This window comes from Saimiri boliviensis, chromosome 6, assembly GCF_048565385.1.
Source record: "Saimiri boliviensis isolate mSaiBol1 chromosome 6, mSaiBol1.pri, whole genome shotgun sequence".
Taxonomy (NCBI): Eukaryota; Metazoa; Chordata; class Mammalia; order Primates; family Cebidae; genus Saimiri; species Saimiri boliviensis.
The window spans coordinates 115,432,423-115,451,134 of record NC_133454.1 but is presented as its reverse complement, the minus strand read 5'-3'; the positions used below and the strand labels follow the sequence as shown (position 1 = coordinate 115,451,134).

At 42.5% G+C, this 18,712-nt stretch overlaps 2 protein-coding genes across 3 annotated transcripts in view; one reads left to right on the top strand and one right to left on the bottom strand.

Annotated features, from left to right (window-relative positions):
• FNBP4 (formin binding protein 4) overlaps window positions 1-17,399 on the top strand; it is a 59,920-nt gene extending 42,521 nt beyond the window's left edge. For both annotated transcript variants that reach the window (XM_039470860.2, XM_039470859.2), the window contains exons 13-17: window positions 1,178-1,488; window positions 1,784-1,928; window positions 3,042-3,382; window positions 13,605-13,762; window positions 16,420-17,399. In XM_039470860.2, coding sequence (XP_039326794.1) covers window positions 1,178-1,488; window positions 1,784-1,928; window positions 3,042-3,382; window positions 13,605-13,762; window positions 16,420-16,510 — 1,046 coding nt within the window. In that variant the 3' untranslated portion in view covers window positions 16,511-17,399. The remainder of the gene's footprint in view (window positions 1-1,177; window positions 1,489-1,783; window positions 1,929-3,041; window positions 3,383-13,604; window positions 13,763-16,419) is intronic.
• Window positions 17,400-17,843: 444 nt separating this feature from the next.
• Window positions 17,844-18,285, bottom strand: LOC120364661 (large ribosomal subunit protein eL34). Its single transcript, XM_039471258.2, has one exon. The coding sequence runs from the start codon at window positions 18,248-18,250 to the stop codon at window positions 17,897-17,899; it is 354 nt and encodes a 117-aa protein (XP_039327192.1). The 5' UTR covers window positions 18,251-18,285; the 3' UTR covers window positions 17,844-17,896.
• Between the last annotated feature and the right edge of the window lie 427 nt (window positions 18,286-18,712).

Sequence of the window (18,712 nt, the reverse complement as noted above, 5' to 3'; positions counted from 1 at the left end):
ATCTTAAAGGTTTTCCCAGCAGAGAAAGGACAGTAAAAAATGGTGGCTTTTGCAGTTTGAGAAAAGCTAATCCTGCAGCTTTTCAGCTACAATTTTGTAATACAGACTTCAGCAACAGCAATTTCAAAACCTCTGCAGTTTTAAAAATCTGAATTACCTACTTTGAAGATTTCCTACGTTTCTCTTTTATCATCACAAAAGTAAAAATTGCCCTTTGTGTCTCTGTGATTTCACAAATTAATGTAATATATGCAAAGGTGTGAAGGAATGATATAGTTGACAAGTAGCACCTTGCAAATGAATTTTTAAAACTTAGTAACCCAAATTAAACACAACGGGTAGAATTTTTCTGAGTTTTGAATGAATGCTTTGGGTCATCTTCACTCACTTTATCTAGCTCACTAAAAAATAAAGCCTGACCAACGTGGTGAAATGCTGTTTATACTAAAAAACGCAAAAATTAGCCAGGCATGGTAGCTCAAGCCTGTCATCCCAGCTACTCAGGAGGCTGAGGCAGGAAAATCGCCTGAACCTGGGAGGCAGAGGTTACAGTGAGCTGAGAGATTGCACCATTGCACTCCAGCCTGGGCAACAAGAGCAAAACTCTGTCTCAAAAAAATAAAAAAATAAAATAAAGTACGTGGAATAATTATTGCAGGTGCACATTATTCACTTACTCCTTCACTTTTGAAATAAAGACTCCAGACTGTTGCTTTTTATTTGTATATGTTGAAGCTTGTGAGTGTTTAAGACAAAAAACTTCAAACTACAGATTCAGATGACTGCATTTCTCATTGAGTCAATGTAATATTTTTCTTCTACTCATCCATAAATATGGACCCAAAGGACAAGACAGGTATAACACAGATGGGGAAGGTACCAACTGTGAGGTTCATCAATTTATATTTCCATGGATGTCATTTCTGAACTGAGTTGTTGAATATTTTAGTTACATCAGTATAGAATAGATGCCTGTGGGCCACATTTTTTTTTTTTTTTTTTTTTTTTTTATAGGAAGGAGCCACTCCCTACTGTTTAACACCGAATTCTATACTATTTTATATACTGTGCTGGGTTCCTGTAGATGTTTGTTTTACTGACCAGTTGAACGTTTCTATGAATATAAGCCTGCGAGTTTTTGTCTTGCTTTTTTCCTGATTCTTATTTGTTTTCATAGGTTCTCTTTGTAAAGAACCCTTTTCTGGTCAAGTTTCTTCTTCATCACTTATGCCATTTACTCCATTCTGGACCCTCCTTCAGTCAAATGTTCCTGTGCTTCAACCTCCATTACCCTTGGAAATGCCACCTCCCCCACCTCCACCTCCAGAATCACCTCCACCCCCTCCTCCACCACCTCCTCCTGTGGAAGATGGTGAGATCCAGGAGGTAGAGATGGAGGATGAGGGAAGTGAGGAGCCCCCTGCCCCAGGAACAGAGGAGGATACCCCTTTGAAACCTTCAGCACAAACCACAGTTGTAACTACTCAGGTGAGTAATGTCCATTGGCATTCTGAATGATTTTGAGGATGGAGCATACTTGACACCATATTTTATTTTAGAAGTGTATGTTTTAAAGGCTGGGAACAGTGGCTCATGCCTATAGTCCTGGTGCTTTTGAGAGGTCAAGGCGGGAGGATTGCTTAAACCCAGGAGATAGCAGTGAGTCATGAGCTCACCACTGCAGTTTGTGCAACAGAACGAGACTCTGTCTCAAAAAAGGAGAGGGGGTGGTGTATGTTTAACCAGGGCCTTCAGCCACTGATCACAAATTTTTGTGTTTCAGAATTCAGTGGATTCCACCATTTCTAGTTCTCCTTCCACTAAAGGGATAAAAAGGAAAGCTACAGAAATTAGTACTGCAGTGGTTCAGAGGTCAGCTACCATTGGCAGTTCTCCAGTTCTCTATAGCCAGTCAGCTATAGCTACAGGTAATTGTGATTAAAGCATGTTTTTTTCTCAATGTATTGTTTATTTTCTTTCCCAGCATTAGATGCTATAAAAATTAAAGAAATGTTAAAGTTCTTTGCAGAGACCGTTTGCATTTATGTTACTTCCAAAAAAAAAAAAAAAAACACTTTTAACTGTTTAATTGGCCATGCACAGTGGCTCACATCTATAATCTCAGCACTTTGGGAATCTGAGGCCAGTGGATTGCTTGAGCTAGGAGTTGTAGACCAGCCTGGGCAATATGACAAAAGCCTGTCTACAAAAAATTAGAAAAATTAGCCAGGCCTAGTGGAGAAATGAAATTAAATTAAATGAAAATCAGCCAGGCGCAGTGGCTCACGCCTGTAATCCCAGCACTCTGGGGGACTAAAGCAGGAGAATCACTTGAACCCAGGAGGCAGAGGTTGCAGTGAGCCAAGTTCGCGCCTGTAGTCCCAACTACTTGGGAGACAGAGGTGGGAAGATCACTTGAGCCCTGGAGGTTGTGGTTGCAATGAGCTGTGATCATACTGCTGCACTCCCATCCAGTCTGGGCGACAGAGCAAGACCCTGTCTCAAAAACAAAAAATGAGCCGGGCGCGGTGGCTCAAGCCTGTAATCCCAGCACTTTGGGAGGCCGAGGCGGGTGGATCACGAGGTCGAGAGATCGAGACCATCCTGGTCAACATGGTGAAACCCCGTCTCTACTAAAAATACAAAAAACTACCTGGGCGTGGTGGTGCGTGCCTGTAATTCCAGCTACTTAGGAGGCTGAGGCAGGAGAATTGCCTGAGCCCGGGAGGCGGAGGTTGCGGTGAGCCGAGATCGCGCCATTGCACTCCAGCCTGGGTAACGAGAGCGAAACTCCGTCTCAAAAAAAAAAAAAAAAAAAAAAAATAATGTTCATCATGTATCCTTCCAGATTGTCTTTTGTACATTTATGTATATGGATGATTTTGATGTTTAGGTAGTTTAATGCCAGGATATTCAAAATTAATGTATTTTGCTGCTAGCAAATATGGCTGTATCTTTTAGATAAGGGTATATTAGATTCATTGGCTCTGTTCTTATCATGATGTCCTTTTTATAGTATCATTTTATGTTTTCTGTGTTAGGTCTCCAGGCAGCAGGGATTGGAAACCAGGCGACAGGAATTGGACATCAGACAATACCAGTCAGCCATCCAGCAGCAGGAATGGGTCATCAGGCCAGAGGAATGAGCCTGCAGCCAAATTACCTTGGACTAGCGGCAGCACCTGCAATTATGAGTTATGCAGAATGTTCTGTCCCAATTGGAGTGACTGCTCCCTCATTGCAGCCAGTCCAGGCCCGAGGTGCTGTGCCTACCACTGCCATTATAGAACCACCACCACCTCCACCTCCTCCTCCTCCACCACCACCACCAGCTCCCAAAATGCCACCACCTGAAAAGACAAAAAAAGGAAAGAAAGACAAGGTATAATAAATCTCCCTTTTAAAAATTTTATTAAAGTTATATTCATGTAACATAAAATGAACCATTTTCGGGCCAGGCATGTTTGCTGACACTTGTAATCCCAGCACTTTGGGAGGATGAGGCAGTTGGATCCCTTGAGGTCAGGAGTTAGAGATCAGCCTGGTCAAGATGGTAAAACCCTGTCTCTACTAAAAATAACAAAAATTAGCTGGTCCTGGTGGCGCACGCCTATAATCCCAGCTACCCAGGAGTCTGAGGCAGAAGAATTCATTTGAACCCAGGAGGCAGAGGTTGCAGCGAGCCAGGATCACACCACTGCATTCCAACCTGGGCAACAGACTCTGTCTCAAATTTAAAAAAAAAAAAAAATTAACCATTTTCAGTTTTAGTACATTCACAATATTATATAACTACCATCTCTGTCTAGTTACAATACATTTTTATTACCCCAAAAGAACAAATAACCCTGTATCCGTTAAGCAGTCATTCTCCATTATCTTATCTCCTCCCAACACTTAGGAACTATCATACCAATCTGCTGTGCCTGGATTTACCAATTCTGAATACTTCATGTAAATAGAATCATGTAGTACATGACCTTTTGGGCCTGGCTTCTTTCACTTAGCATAATGTTCTTGAGGTTCATCTGTGTAGCATGTATCAGTATGCTAAGTAATATTCCATTGTATGTATATGTGTATACCACAATTTACCATTCAATAGTTGATGGACATTTGGATTGTTTCTACCTTTTGGCTGTTAGGAATAATGCTGCTATGAGCATTCATATACAAGTATTGAGTACCTGTTTTGAGTTCTTTTGAGTATATACCTATACATTTGTTTCTCATTTTTACGTGTTTTTTTTTTTGAGGGGGGTTTGTTTCTGTTTTGAGATGGAGTTTAGCTTTTGTCTCCCAGGCTGGAGTGTAATGGCATGATGTCAGCTCACTGCAGACTCCACCTTCCGGCTTCAAGCAATTCTCATGCCTTAGCCTCCCAAGTAGCTGGGACTACAGGTGCCCGCTACCATGTCCAGCTAATTTTTGTATTTTTAGTAGAGATGGGGTTTTACCATGTTGGCAGGCTGATCTTGAATGATCCGCCCACCTCAGCCTCCCAAAATGCTGGGATTATAGGCGTGAGCCACCATGCCTGGCCTGTTTTTTGGGTTTTTTAATTGCTGTGTTTTTTTATACTGGTTGTGAAGTGGTATCTCATTGTGATACTGATTTTCATTTCTTCTTTTTTTATTTTTGAGACGGATTCTGCCCTGTTTTTTGGTTTTTAAAATCCAGTATTTTTTTTTATACTAAGTGTGAAGTGGTATCATTGTGATTTCGATTTTCATATCTCTCTTTTTTTTTTTTGGAGATGGATTCTTGCTCTGCTGCCTGGGCTGGAGTGCAATGGCACGATCTCGGCTCACTGCAACCTCTGCCTCCTGGGTTCAAGTGATTCTCCTGCTTTAGTCCCCCAGAGTGCTGGGATTACAGGCATGAGCCACTGCGCCTGGCAGATTTTCATTTAATTTCATTTCTCCAATGACTTAATATTGAACATTTTTTTCAAATTCTCACTGGCCAGTTGTTTACTTTCTTTAGAAAAATATCTCATCAGTTCCTTTGCCCATTCTTGAATTGGGTTGTGTTACTTTTTGTTGTTGAATTGTAAGAGTTCTATGCATATTCTAGGTATAAGACCTTAATAGTATGTATGATTTGCAAATATTTTCTCACAGTCTGTGATATGTCCTTTCTTTTTCTGGTGGCTTTTGAAAAACAAAAGGTTTTTGTTGTTGTTGTTGTTGTTGTTGTTGTTGTTGTTGTTTTGTGTCTTCTTTTGAGACAGTTTCACTCTGTTGCCCAGGCTGGAATGCAAGTGGTGAGATCTCAGCTCATTGCAACCTCTGCTTTCTGAGTTTAAGCAATTCTGCCTCAGCTTCCCGAGTAGCTAGGATTACAGGAGTATGCCAACATGCCCAGCTAATTTTTGTATTTGTAGTAGAGACGGGTTTTGCCATTTTGCCCAGGTTGATCTCGAACTCCTGATCTCAAGCAATCCGCCCACCTTGGCTTCCCAAGCAGCTGGGACTACAGGCCCAAGCCTCCATGTCTGGCTATTTTTTATAGAGATGGGGTTTTGCCATTGATCTATATGCCTGTTTCTGTGCCAATATGATAGTCTTTTGATTATTGCTACCTTGTAGTTGGTTTTGAAATTGGGACGTGTGAATCTTTCAGTCTTATTTTTCTTTTTCGATATTAGCTGTTAAGGGTGTCTTGCAATTCCACATGAATTTGAGGACTGACTTACCTATTTCTGCCAAAAAAAAAAAAAAAAGCCATTGGAATTTTGATAGCGATTATGGTTAATCTGCATCTTATTTGGGTAGTATTGCTGTCTTAAAAGTTAGAGCTTTCAGTACATGAACAGGGGATGCCTTTCAAGACAGGGTTTACTGTGTTTCCCAGGCTGGTCTCAAACTCCAGGGCTCAAGTGATCCTCCCCATCTCACCCTCCTGAGTAGATAGGAGTAGAGGGATGTCAACACGCCCAGGTAATTTTTGTATTTTTTGTAGCAACAGGGTTTCACCATGTGCTCCAGGTTGGTCTTGAACTCCTTGGCTCAAATGATCCCCCTGCCTTGGCTTCTGAAAAAGCTGGGACTATAGGCATGAGGTTTTTGAGATGAAGTTTAGCTCTTGTCCCCCAGGCTGCACCCAGCCTGTCTTTGGCTTTTGACAATTTGAATATGTGTCTTGGTGTGCTCCTTTTTGGATTCATCTTATTGGGGTTTGTTGAGGTTCTTAGAGATATATATATCTCTCTCCATATTTTCCCTTAAATTTGGAAAGTTTTGGGTCATTATTTCTTCAAATAGTTTTGTCCTTGCCTCTCTTTTTCTTTTTGAAGTGCCATAATGTACATATTGCTTGATGGTGTTCCATAAATAAGTCACTTAGGCTCTCTTCATTTGGGTTCATTGTTTTTTTGTTTGTGTTTTGCGGAATTTCACTCTTGTTACCCAGGCTGGAGTGCAATGGCGTGATCTCACTACAACCTCTGCCTCCTGGGTTTAAGCAATTCTCTTGCCTCAGCCTCCCCAATACCTGGGATTACAGGCACCTGCCACCACAACTGGCTAATTTTTATTTTATTTTTTTAGTAGAGGCAGGGTCTTGCCATGTTGGCCAGGCTGGTCTCAAACCCCTGACCTCAGGTGATCCACCCGCCTTGGCCTCCCAAAGTACTGAGATTACAGATGTGAGTCAACATGTCCAGCCTAAAGTATTTTTAGTGGAGTTGGCGTTTCACCATGTTGGGCAGGCTTGGTGTCAAACTCCTGATCTCAGGTGATCCACCCACCTTGGCCTCCTGAAGTGTTGGGATTACATGTGTGAGCCATCACGCCTTGACCAAACACAGTTCTTTAATTAAAAAGGTCTGCTAGCCGGGCACGGTGGCTCAAGCCTGTAATCCCAGCACTTTGGGTGGCTGAGGCGGGTGGATCACAAGGTGGAGAGATCGAGACCATCCTGGTCAACATTGTGAAACCCCGTCTCTACTAAAAATACAAAAAAATTAGCTGGGCATGGTGGCACATGCCTGTAATCCGAGCTACTCAGGAGGCTGAGGCAGGAGAATTGCCTGAACCCAGGAGGCGGAGGTTGCGGTGAGCCGAGATCGCGCCATTGCACTCCAGCCTGGGTAGCAAGAGCGAAACTCTGTCTCAAAAAAAAAAAAAGGTCTGTTTTGTGCACTCTGGAATTGGGCTATGAGCTTATACTGGGAAAGCAGGAAGTCTTCAATGTCACCGTCAAGCTAGAGCAAAGGATGGGACAGACTCAAGGGCTTTAGGATGTTTCACATAGCTTTCCTGATACTTTTTTTTTTTTTTTTTTTTTTTTGAGATGGAGTTTTGCTCTTGTTACCCATGTTGGAATGCAATGGCGCGATCTCGGCTCACTGCAACCTCCGCCTCCTGGATTCAGGCAATTCTCCTGCCTCAGCCTCCTGAGTAGCTGGGATTACAGGCACGTGCCACCATGCCCAGCTAATGTTTTTGTATTTTTAGTAGAGACGGGGTTTCACCATGTTAACCAGGATGGTCTCGATCTCTTGACCTTGTGATCCACCCGCCTCAGCCTCCCAAAGTGCTGGGATTATAGGCGTGAGCCACCGTGCCCGGCTCCTGATACTTTTAAGTTGGCCTTGATGGAAAAAGGCCAACTTAATGTATTTTCAGTGTCTCATGCCTATAATCCCAGCACTTTGGGAGGCAGAGGTGGGTGGATCATGAGGTCAGGAGATCAAGACCATCCTGACCAACATGATGAAAACCCCGTCTCTACTAAAATTATAAAAATTAGCTGGGTGTGGTGGCACACGCCTGTAGTCCCAGCTACTTGGGAGGAGGCTGAGGCAGGAGAATCTCTTGAACCAGGGAGTTCGAGGTTATAGTGAGCCAAGATCTCGCCACTGCACTCCAGCCTGAAGACAGACCAAGACTCTGTCTCAAAAAAAAAAAAAAAAAATGTTTTTGTTTTTTTTTTTGAGATGGAGTTTCGCTCTTGTTACCCAGGCTGGAGTGCAATGGCGCGATCTCGGCTCACCGCAACCTCCGCCTCCTGGGCCCAGGCAATTCTCCTGCCTCAGCCTCCTGAGTAGCTGGGATTACAAGCATGTGCCACCATGCCCAGCTAATTTTTTTTTGTATTTTTAGTAGAGACGGGGTTTCACCGTGTTGCCAGGATGGTCTTGATCTCTTGACCTCGTGATCCACCCGACTCGGCCTCCCAAAGTGCTGGGATTACAGGCTTGAGCCACCGCGCCGGGCAAAAAAACGTATTTTAAGTTTGGCCACTGTTTGCCTGTTTTCCAGAGTGCTAACGAAGTTGATTCTGACAGTTTTTGCTTGGTTTTTCGATGTTTCTTTGAAGAGATGCTTATGGAGCTGTGTACTCCGCCATTTTTGGTGGTGTGTCCAGAAATTTATTATTAGTATTATTATTATTATTTTGAGATGGAGTCTCACACTATTGCTTGGGCTGGAGTGTAATGGCGTGATCTCAGTTCACTGCAGCCTCCGCCTCCCGGTTCAAGCGATTGTCTTGCCTTAGCTTCTGAGTAGCTGGAATTTCAGGTGCCCGCCACCCCATGCTTAGCTAATTTTGTGTATTTTTAGTAGAGACTATGTTTCACTATGTTGGCCATGCTGATCTCAAACTCTCGGCCTCCCAAAGTTCTGGGATTACAGGTGTGAACCACTGTACCTGGCCTTTTTTTTTTTTTTCAATAGGGATAGATGAAGTCTCATGTTGGTCAGGCTAGTCTCAAACTCCTGAACTCAAGGGATCCTCCCACCTCGGCCTGCCAAAGTGCTAGGATTACCGGCATGAGCCATCATGCTTGCCCCTGTAAATCTTGAATTACACAAGAAATGACAGGATAGTGGCTGGGTGTGGTGGCTCACACCTGTAAAACCAGCACTTTGAGAGGCTGAGGCACGCAGATCACCTGAGGCCAGGACTAGCCTGGCCCACATGGCAAAACCCCATCTCTATTAAAAATAAAAATAAATGAAAAAAGAAAAAATGATAGGATATTTCTGGATTGAACCACTTGTTTGTTGCCCAAGTTAGTTCATGGTTCCAGAAATTATCTTGAAATGATATAAATAAATGTCATAAAAATCAAGAATGACAATTAGGACAATGTCTTGAACAGATCACTGTCAAGCTATTAACTATAGCAGATGCAGTTCTCCTGAGCTAATGTACTGTTTACCACTTCCATGTCTTTACTTCCACTGTTTTCACAACTGTTCATTCTTTACACAGTTGAGTATTAGGAACAACTAGTGCTCAGAATCATTTCCTTTATAAAGCCTTCTCTGGCACTATTCTCCCTAGTCTTCCAAGAGAGGTAATTCCACCTCCAATCAATAAGTAATATTTTAGCCAGTCATGCTTTTACTGTCCTGTAAATAATACTTCAAAATTCCAGAATGCTAAAATAATACGTCATTTTTACATACCTACCAGATAGATAAAAAGCAATGTTGCCAGGTGAGGTGGTTTATGCCTGTAGTCCCCACACCACCTACTCAGGAGACTAAGATGGGAGGATCACTTGAGCCCAGATGTTTGAGGGTACAGTGATCTATGCTCATGCCACTGCACTCCAGCCTGGGTGACACAGTGAATATTGCTCTGTCAGTCCGGGAGCCAGTAAATATAAAAAGAATTGGAGCCGGGCGCGGTGGCTCAAGCCTGTAATCCCAGCACTTTGGGAGGCCAAGGCGGGTGGATCACGAGGTTAAGAGATCGAGACCATCCTGGTCAACATGGTGAAACCCCGTCTCTACTAAAAATATAAAACATTAGCTGGGCATGGTGGCGCATGCCTGTGATCCCAGCTTCTCAGGAGACTGAGGCAGGAGAATTGCCTGAACCCAGGAGGCGGAGGTTGCAGTGAGCCGAGATCGCGCCATTGCACTCCAGCCTGGGTAACAAGAGTGAAACTCCGCCTCAAAAAAAAAAAAAGAGATCGAGACCATCCTGGTCAACATGGTGAAACCCTGTCTCTACTAAAAATACTAAAAATTAGCTGGGCATGGTGGCGCGTGCCTGTAATCCCAGCTACTCAGGAGGCTGAGGCAGGAGAATTGCCTGAACCCAGGAGGCGGAGGTTGCGGTGAGCCGAGATCGCACCATTGCACTCCAGCCTGGGCAACAAGTGCGAAACTCCATCTCAAAAAAAAAAAAAAAAAAAAAAAAAAAAAGAAATGGAAATGTCCAGCTTATTTTCTTGTGGGGGCAGGGACTTTATTCAAGCAATCTGTTTGTCTTAAGTGCTGAGAGGAAAATCAGCTTGGGCCCCCACACCCAGTCCTCATATGAGCGCAGTATTCAAATATGTCCCTGTTTATTGAGCCAGCATGACCCAGATAGGTCTTCAAACATACATCTGCATCTCCTAAAAAAACATAAGGATAAACTTTTCAAGAGACTGAGGCAAGAGAATTGCTTGAACCCAGGAGGCGGAGGTTTCAGTGAGCTGAGATCACCACTGCATTCCAGCCTAAGCAGCAACAGTAAAACTGTCTCAAAAAAAAAAAAAAAGAAAAGAAAAAGAAAAAAATTGGTTTTATCAGTGTCTAATATATTTGTCAGATGCTTTCCCTAGGGGCTTGGGATTTAGCAGTAAATCAGACCAAAAAGTAAATAAATAAACCCTTATGCTTTTGTAGAACTTTTCTTCTGGCAAGAGAGGGCTTGGGAGATAGATAAGGGAAAAATATATCTATGATAAGTATTTTTAAGATAATTGAAAAATGAGTAAGGGAGAGACTGTTATCTTTGGCAGGTAGTGATATTTCAGGTGAGGCAGTTCAGAAGGCCTCTTTGTTTTAAAAATATAAAGCCTCTGCTAGGATGCCTTATTTGATCAGAAATGTGACAAAGCAAGCTAATATGTTGAATATTGGATATATAATTCTATTTTTTTTAACATAAACTCAAGATATTATTGTCTTCATACAAGATGTCACTTAGAACTGGATCACTTGGCCCTTTCTCTTCTTACCTCCTCCCAATTCAAAATGCTTGCCAGCATTCTCTTAGATCTGCAGTTGGGCTCAATGCACTCAAGCCTTAGCACAGTCTTTTTTGTAGTTTTAGCCTTTTTCTGGAAAATCGGCTTAGCTTGCCCACCACAGCCACTCTGCTTACTGCTACAGCGCCGCTTTCCCTGGGCATACAGAGAATCCTTGCTTTTCTTGTACTGTGTCACTTTGTGAGGTTGGTGCTTGCCACGATTCTTAGAGAAAGTCCGGTGGGTTTTAGGAACGTTCACCATGTTTGCGTGAGTGCTACCAGCACGGAAAACAATTCTGTTTTTGAAAGAATCACTTTTTCTCCCAGAGTCTCACTCTGTCATCCAGGCAGGAGAATAGTGGCACAGTCATTGCAGCCTCGAACTCATGGGCTCAAGTTATCTTCTTGCCTCAGCCTCCCAAGCAGCTGCGATTACCAGCCTGTGCCACCACACTAAACTGACTTGAAAAAAAATTTTTTTTTGAAGGAACAGGGATTTGCTTTGTTGCCCAGACTAGTCTTAAACTCCTGGCTTCAAGTGATCCTTGTGCCTCAGCTTCCTAAAGTGTTGGGATTACAGGCGTGAGCCACCACACACAGCTCAAATATTTTTTTACTATGACAGCACATGTTTGGCCAGGTCCAATGACTCATGCCTGTAATCTCAGCACTTTGGGAGACTGAGGCAGGTGCATCATTTGAGGTCAGGAATTCAAGAAGCCTGGCCAAAATGATGAAACCTTGTCTCTACTAATACAAAAATTAGCCAGGTGTTGGTAGCGTGTGCCTATAGTCCCAGCTACTCTGGAGGCTGAGGCAGGAGAATTGCTTGAACCCGGGAGGCAAAGGTTACAGTGAGCCGAGATTGTGCAGCTACACTTCAGCCTAGCAACAGAATGAGACTCCATCTCAAAAAAAAAAAAGCAAGTTGGGGAAAGGCTGGACATGGCTCATGCCTGTAATCCCAGCAGTTTGGGCGGCCGAAGTCGGCAGATTACCAGAGGTCAGGAGTTTGAAACCAGCCTGGCCAACATGGTGAAATCCCATCTCTATTAAAACTATAAAAATTAACCAGCATGGTGGTGCACGCCTGTAATCCCAGCTACTCCGGAGGTTGAGGCAGGAGAATCGCTTGAATCTGGGAGGTGGAGGTTGCAGTGAGATGTGATCGCACTACTGCATTCCAGCCTGGGCAACAGAGTAAGACTGTCTCAAAAAGAAAAGGGAAAAAGTACATGTTTATTATAGACAATGTAGACAATGAAGGGAAGCAAATGATCTTGGCTCACTGCAACATCTTCATCCTGAGTAGCTGGGACTATAAGCATGTGCACCACCATGCCAGGCTTTTTTTTTTTTGAGATGGAGTCTTGCTTGCACTGTCACTGGAGCTAGAGTGCAGTGGTGCAATCTTGGCTCCCTGCAACATCCTCCTCCCAGGCTCAAGCGATTCTCTTGCCTCAGCCTCCCAAATAGCTGGGATTACAGGCGTCTGCCACCACACCCAGCTAATTTTTTGTATTTTTAGTAGAGATAGGGTTTCATCATGCTGGCCATGCTGGTCTCGAACTCCTGACCTGCTGATTCGCCTGCCTTGGCTTCCCAAAGTTTTGGGATTACAGGCATGAGCCATCCACTCAGTGGTATTTTTTGTATTTTTAGTAGAATTGGGTTTTTGGTCATGTTGGCCAGGATGTTCCTGGCCTCAAGTGATCCACCCACCTTAGCCTCCCAAAGTGTTGAGATTTGAGACATAGTCTCACTGTGTCGCCCAGGTTGGAGTGCAGTGGCGTGTGATCTTGGCCTACTGCAACCTCTGCCTCCCAGGTTCAAGTGATTCTCCTGCCTTGGCCTCCCAAGTAGCTGGGACTACAGATACCTGCCACCACACCTAGCTAATATGGCAATTTAGTTTGTTGTTCCTTTCAGCTTTTATTTTTTAGCTTTTTAAAAAAATCACTTGATAGGAACACTGCATCTATTTAAAACCTGAAAACATGAACACTATAATTCTGAGAAGATGAAATAAAGGCAGTATTTTGAATTGCAGAGGGTAGGGAGGTAAAGGAAGTTTTTATGACCTGATTTTATAAAATACCACATTTACAAAGCTTAATGGTTTTTTTTTTTTTTTTGAGATGGAGTTTCGCTCTTGTTACCCAGGCTGGAGTGCAATGGCGTGATCTCGGCTCACCGCAACCTCCGCCTCCTGGGTTCAGGCAATTCTCCTGCCTCAGCCTCCTGAAGTAGCTAGGATTACAGGCACGCGCCACCATGCCCAGCTAATTTTTTGTATTTTTTTTTAGTAGAGACAGGGTTTCACCATGTTGACCAGGATGGTTTCGATCTCTTGACCTTGTGATCCACCTTCCTCGGCCTCCCAAAGTGCTGGGATTACAGGCGTGAGCCACTGCTCCCGGCCCAGCTCTATGGATTTTTAACCAAGCCTTTTTATTTATGGTTGGTAAGAAGTTTATGGCAAAAACTTAGAATGATATTTACTTTCTTTTAATTTTAAAGTCTGCATATTCCTTAGAACTGGGAAAAGGATCCTGACCTCCATTATAGAGGACTCTTACTTAATGTTTTCTATTCGTTTTGACCATTAACCTTTGTTACAGGCAAAGAAGAGTAAGACCAAAATGCCATCTTTGGTAAAGAAGTGGCAAAGTATCCAGCGTGAGTTAGATGAAGAGGACAATTCTAGTTCCAGTGAAGAGGATCGGGAATCAACTGCACAGAAGCGAATAGAAGAGTGGAAACAGCAGCAGCTGGTTAGGTAAAAGAAAAGGGAACATAGATGGGTGGAGTAGGTTGTGGTTGTTAAAGATACATTGGAATAGATATTCTTGCACTGGGCGTGGTGGCTCAAGCCTGTAATCCCAGCACTTTGGGAGGCCGAGGCGGGTGGATCACGAGGTCTAGAGATCGAGACCATCCTGGTCAACATGGTGAAACCCCGTCTCTACTAAAAATACAAAAAATCAGCTGGGCATGGTGGCGCATGCTTGTAATCCCAGCTACTCAGGAAGCTGAGGAAGGAGAATTGCCTGAACCCAGGAGGCGGAGGTTGTGGTGAGCCGAGATTGCACCATTGCACTCCAGCCTGGGTAACAAGAGTGAAACTCCGTCTCAAAAAAAACAAAAAAACAAACAAAAAAGAATAGAGTTTCTTAAAATTACAGCTTGTAAATTTATCTAAAAGTTTTTAATTTATAAACGTTTTGTTGCCTTATTGGAATCATGGTCTAGCCTTTTTTCCAAAATCAGAAATACCAGAGTTGTAAAACTTTGTCCTGTTGATTGTTGGTCTAAGGCAAAGGCCTGTCTTAACGCTCAGTATATTATTTACATCTAGATCCAGTGGACCCTTTTTCTTTGCCCCCTCCCCTAACCCCTAGTGGACGCTTTTTCATAAACACACACATGCATACCTACACACATACATACATACTAACTTATTTTACAAATTTACAAATAATTTTTACAAATAATTTTCAGAATTAAAGTCTTTTCCCTATCCCTGTTTCTCAGTCAGGCAAGGTAGAATACAGAGCTGCCTTTTGAATTACACTTGTTCTAGAATAGACGTTAATGAGAGAGCACACCACACTGGGAACTAAATAAACCTCTACTAGCTAAAAAAAAATCCTTCTTTACCTTGTTTGACTAGAATAAAAGGATAGGTCCAGGCAAGGTAGCTCATGCCTGTAATCCTAGCACTTTGGGATGCAGAGATGGACGGATCATGTGGTCAAGAGATTAAGACCATCTTGGCCAACATGGTGAAACCCATCTCTACTAAAAATACAAAAGTTAGCTGGGCGTGGTGGCACATGTCTGTAGTCGCAGCTACTTGGGAGAATGAGCAAGAGAATCGCTTGAACCTGGGAGGTGCAGTAACCGTTCACACCACTGCACTTCAGCCTGGCGATAGAGCGAGACTCCAAAAAAAAAAAAAAGGATAGGGAGAACTGGCCTCAAGTAATCCTTGTGCCTCAGCCTTCCAGGTTGTTGAAATTACAGGCTTGAATCGGCACACCCAGCTCACAAATATTTTTTACGATAAAAGCACATGTTGGGCTAGTTGCGGTGGCTCCTGCCCGTAATCCCAGAACTTTGGGAGGCCAATGTGGGAGGATCACAAGGTCAGGAGTTCGAGACCAGCCAGGTTGATAGGTGAAACTCCATCTCTACTAAAAATATAAAAATTAGCTGGGCATAGTAGTGGGTGCCTTTAATCCCAGCTACTCAGAAGGCTGAGGCAGGAGAATCGTTTGAACCTGGGAGATGGAGGTTGCAGTGAGCTGAGATCATGCCATTGCACTCCAGCCTGGGCAACAGGGTAAGACGCCATCTCAAAAAAAGAAAACAAAAAACACACACATGTTGGCTGCGCACTGTGGCTCACACTTGTAGTCCTAGAGGCTTGGGAGGCTGTGACAGGAAGATGGCTTTCTCAAAAATTCTAGAAATTTTAAAGACTTAAGACCCAGCAAACACAGTTTTTTATTTCATGTTTTCCCTGTTTTGAAGGTATACATTATGAAATGGGCAGCATTCTTTGCAACTCACTGTACACATCTAGTTGTCAATGTGTAACCTAGAACATGGCTGTCTAATACTGGATTTCAAATTCATATCTGATAGGTTCTAGCTTATTTTTTATTAAAAGATCTAGTGCATTCATTCTGCTCATTGCAAGATAGAATTTGAATTTCAATCCTTACAAATAATACTACTTGAAAGAGAAACTCAAAAACATTAGATCCAGAGGTCTCTGATGGTAGATTGAGGGTTAGATATATCTGCCTTGAAGAATTGTGTTAACTCCTGTGGGCTAAGAAAAAACTTTAATAGAATGTATTTTATTCAGTGTGCCTTCAGTGGTTGCTGGAGGTATATTTATGTATTTTACATAAATATATAAGTAAGTCTGGGTGTGGTGGCTCACGCCTGTAATCCCAACACTTTGGGAGGCCAGACAGATCACCTGAGGTTAGGAGTTTGAGACCGGCTTGATGCAACATGGAGAAACCTGTCTCTACTAAAAAAATACAAAATTAGCTGGATGTGGTAGCATATGCCTGTAATTTCAGCTACTCGGGAGGCTGAGGCAGGAGAATGGCCTGAACCCAAGAGGCAGAGGTTGTGGTCAGCCAAGATCACACCATTGCACTCCAGCCTGGGCAACAAGAGCGAAATTCCATCTCTAAATAAATAAATAAAAAGCACATACACATTTACATAAAATTGGGGAAGTGTTTGGTTGACCTATCAGAATGAAGAAATTGAAGAATATACTGATACTTGGCTGAGAAACAACAGTTTAATAAACAGATGTGATCAGGTTTTCAATTTCAGTTCGGTGTTAGGAAATGAATACTTTTGTTAATTTTTCTTTTCAGTGAAATAATCTGTGTGTTGTTTTCACAGTGGCATGGCAGAGAGAAATGCTAATTTTGAAGCCCTTCCTGAGGATTGGAGAGCAAGACTAAAGAGAAGGAAAATGGCTCCAAACACATAGTTTTTAAGTTTTTAAAACTTTTTTTGTATTATTTGTTTTGTGTTCAAAGTCTTAACCAGTTTTATTGTTGTCAAATAAACTACAAATGTTATGGGGGAGACCATAGGAATTTCCTGGGCAAGAGTATATATATGCCTACAAAGTTTCACTTCTGTGAAATGTAATTTTTCTGTTTTGCTAAAGGGTGAGGTGATTGGAATTGCTTTGACCATGCAACACTGGCAAACTTAGCATGTTAGGCACATTAACCTCATCAGTCTTGAAGAACATGTGGCTCATGAATATGACACCTTTGTAGAGGACTCCATGACTTTTAAAAGTGAAGGATTAACTTCTCCAAAACAAGTGCAATTCAGAAGGCAGCTCTGCATTCTACCTTGCTTGACTGGGATTATCTGGATCTCTTTCTGGCCTCTGTAGTCGGCCACCCCTGAAGTACTGAGGTCTAAGTGATTTACCTTGTGCTGATAGATGGCCACGCTCTTTAGAGTAGTTCTCATAAATTCTAGAACTGGTAGCTCATTTCAAACACTAGGTGGCATACAAACAGCAGCATTGGCAGCAGGTGTTCATGTCCTTGATTTTGAGAATTTCCCCTCAAGTATGTGGCAGTAGATGCAACAAGAGACATTCTGTGTATTAATGTCTCCATTGTCTTAACCCTGTTTCAAAACAAAATTCACCTCCTTTCTTTATGTGAATGTATTCTCCATAAAATTCCAGTATTTAAAAAGCAGTTTACCATTCTGTACTTTGTATTGTATCACAATCAGGTAAAAGTCACTTTAAACTGAGGAAAAGACAAATTGTGTTTTAAAGCTCTTTGTATTTCTCCAGTTTCTGACCTTGTAAATTTGTATATATGCACTAATAAAGCTTTTTTTAATAATTCTGATGGGTTATCCTTTTGCTCATCAAAGCCTGTTATCCCCATTATGTAACCAGGACTTTTTTTTTTTTTTCTAAGCATATACATTGTAAGGTGTGTGCTTTCAGGGAAAAGAGCAGCAGATCTTGAGTCGGGAGTGGGGGAGTGGTGGGGCCAGTTTAGACAAACAGGCTTCTAATACCAGATGGTGCTCTGTGACCTAAGTTTTGGGGTCTAATATCATTTATAATATCTATATTATCTAATACCTAGGTTGGATAATAGCCATATTATCCAATAGCTATGTTAGATAATATTTGACCTACTTAATTCCTGGCAATGATGTAATATGGTTAACATTTTGAATAAAAGGTGCTTTATAGTTTTTCCCCCGCTGATGATAAAAGTAACGATTATATTCATAAAAAGTTAACCAAAGATACGTTTGAATTTTATTGTAGTATATTTCTTTTTTTTTTTTTTTTTTTTTTCATTTTTATTACTCAAAGTTTCATTTTTTATTTAGCTTTCTGACTCTGTGCTTGCGCCTTCAACACTTTCACAACGATTTTCTGCTCCTCGATAAGGAAAGCACGCTTAATCCTGTCACGGACACATTTAGCACACATGGAACCACCATAGGCCCTGCTAACATGTTTCTTTGTTTTGGACAATCTCATAAGAACTTTAGGTCGTACAGCACGAACCCCTCGAAGCCTGCCTGGGCACACACCACATGCTGATTTTGGTGCTTTCCCAACCTTCTTGGTATAAAGGTAAACAATTCTATTACCAGGGGTCCGGGACAGCCTAGTTTTGTTAGAGGCGGTATTGTAGGAAAGCCTACGTCGGTATGTCAAACGCTGGACCATTCTGAGTGCCTGCACACAACGTCCCCGGAAGAGGAAGAAGACTGTAGTATATTTCTATGCATATAATTTTTAAAACCAAATCAGAGGCCGGGCGCGGTGGCTCAAGCCTGTAATCCCAGCACTTTGGGAGGCCGAGGCGGGTGGATCACGAGGTCGAGAGAGCGAGACCATCCTGGTCAACATGGTGAAACCCCCTCTCTACTAAAAATACGAAAAATTAGCTGGGCATGGTGGCACGTGCCTGTAATCCCAGCTACTCAGGAGGCTGAGGCAGGAGAATTGCCTGAACCCAGGAGGCGGAGGTTGCGGTGAGCAGAGATCGCGCCATTGCACTCCAGCCTAGGCAACAAGAGCGAAACTCCGTCTCAAACAAAGAAACAAACAAATTAATTAAAAAAAAAAAAATCAGAATGCGTGATTTGAATTTGCTAGCTTTGTTAAGTTTTTCAGTGTAGAAGGTAA

Coding starts and splice junctions, on each gene's coding strand:
- LOC120364661 (XM_039471258.2), bottom strand. CDS start 18,250: ATGGTCCAGCGTTTGACATACCGACGTAGGCTTTCCTACAATACCGCC.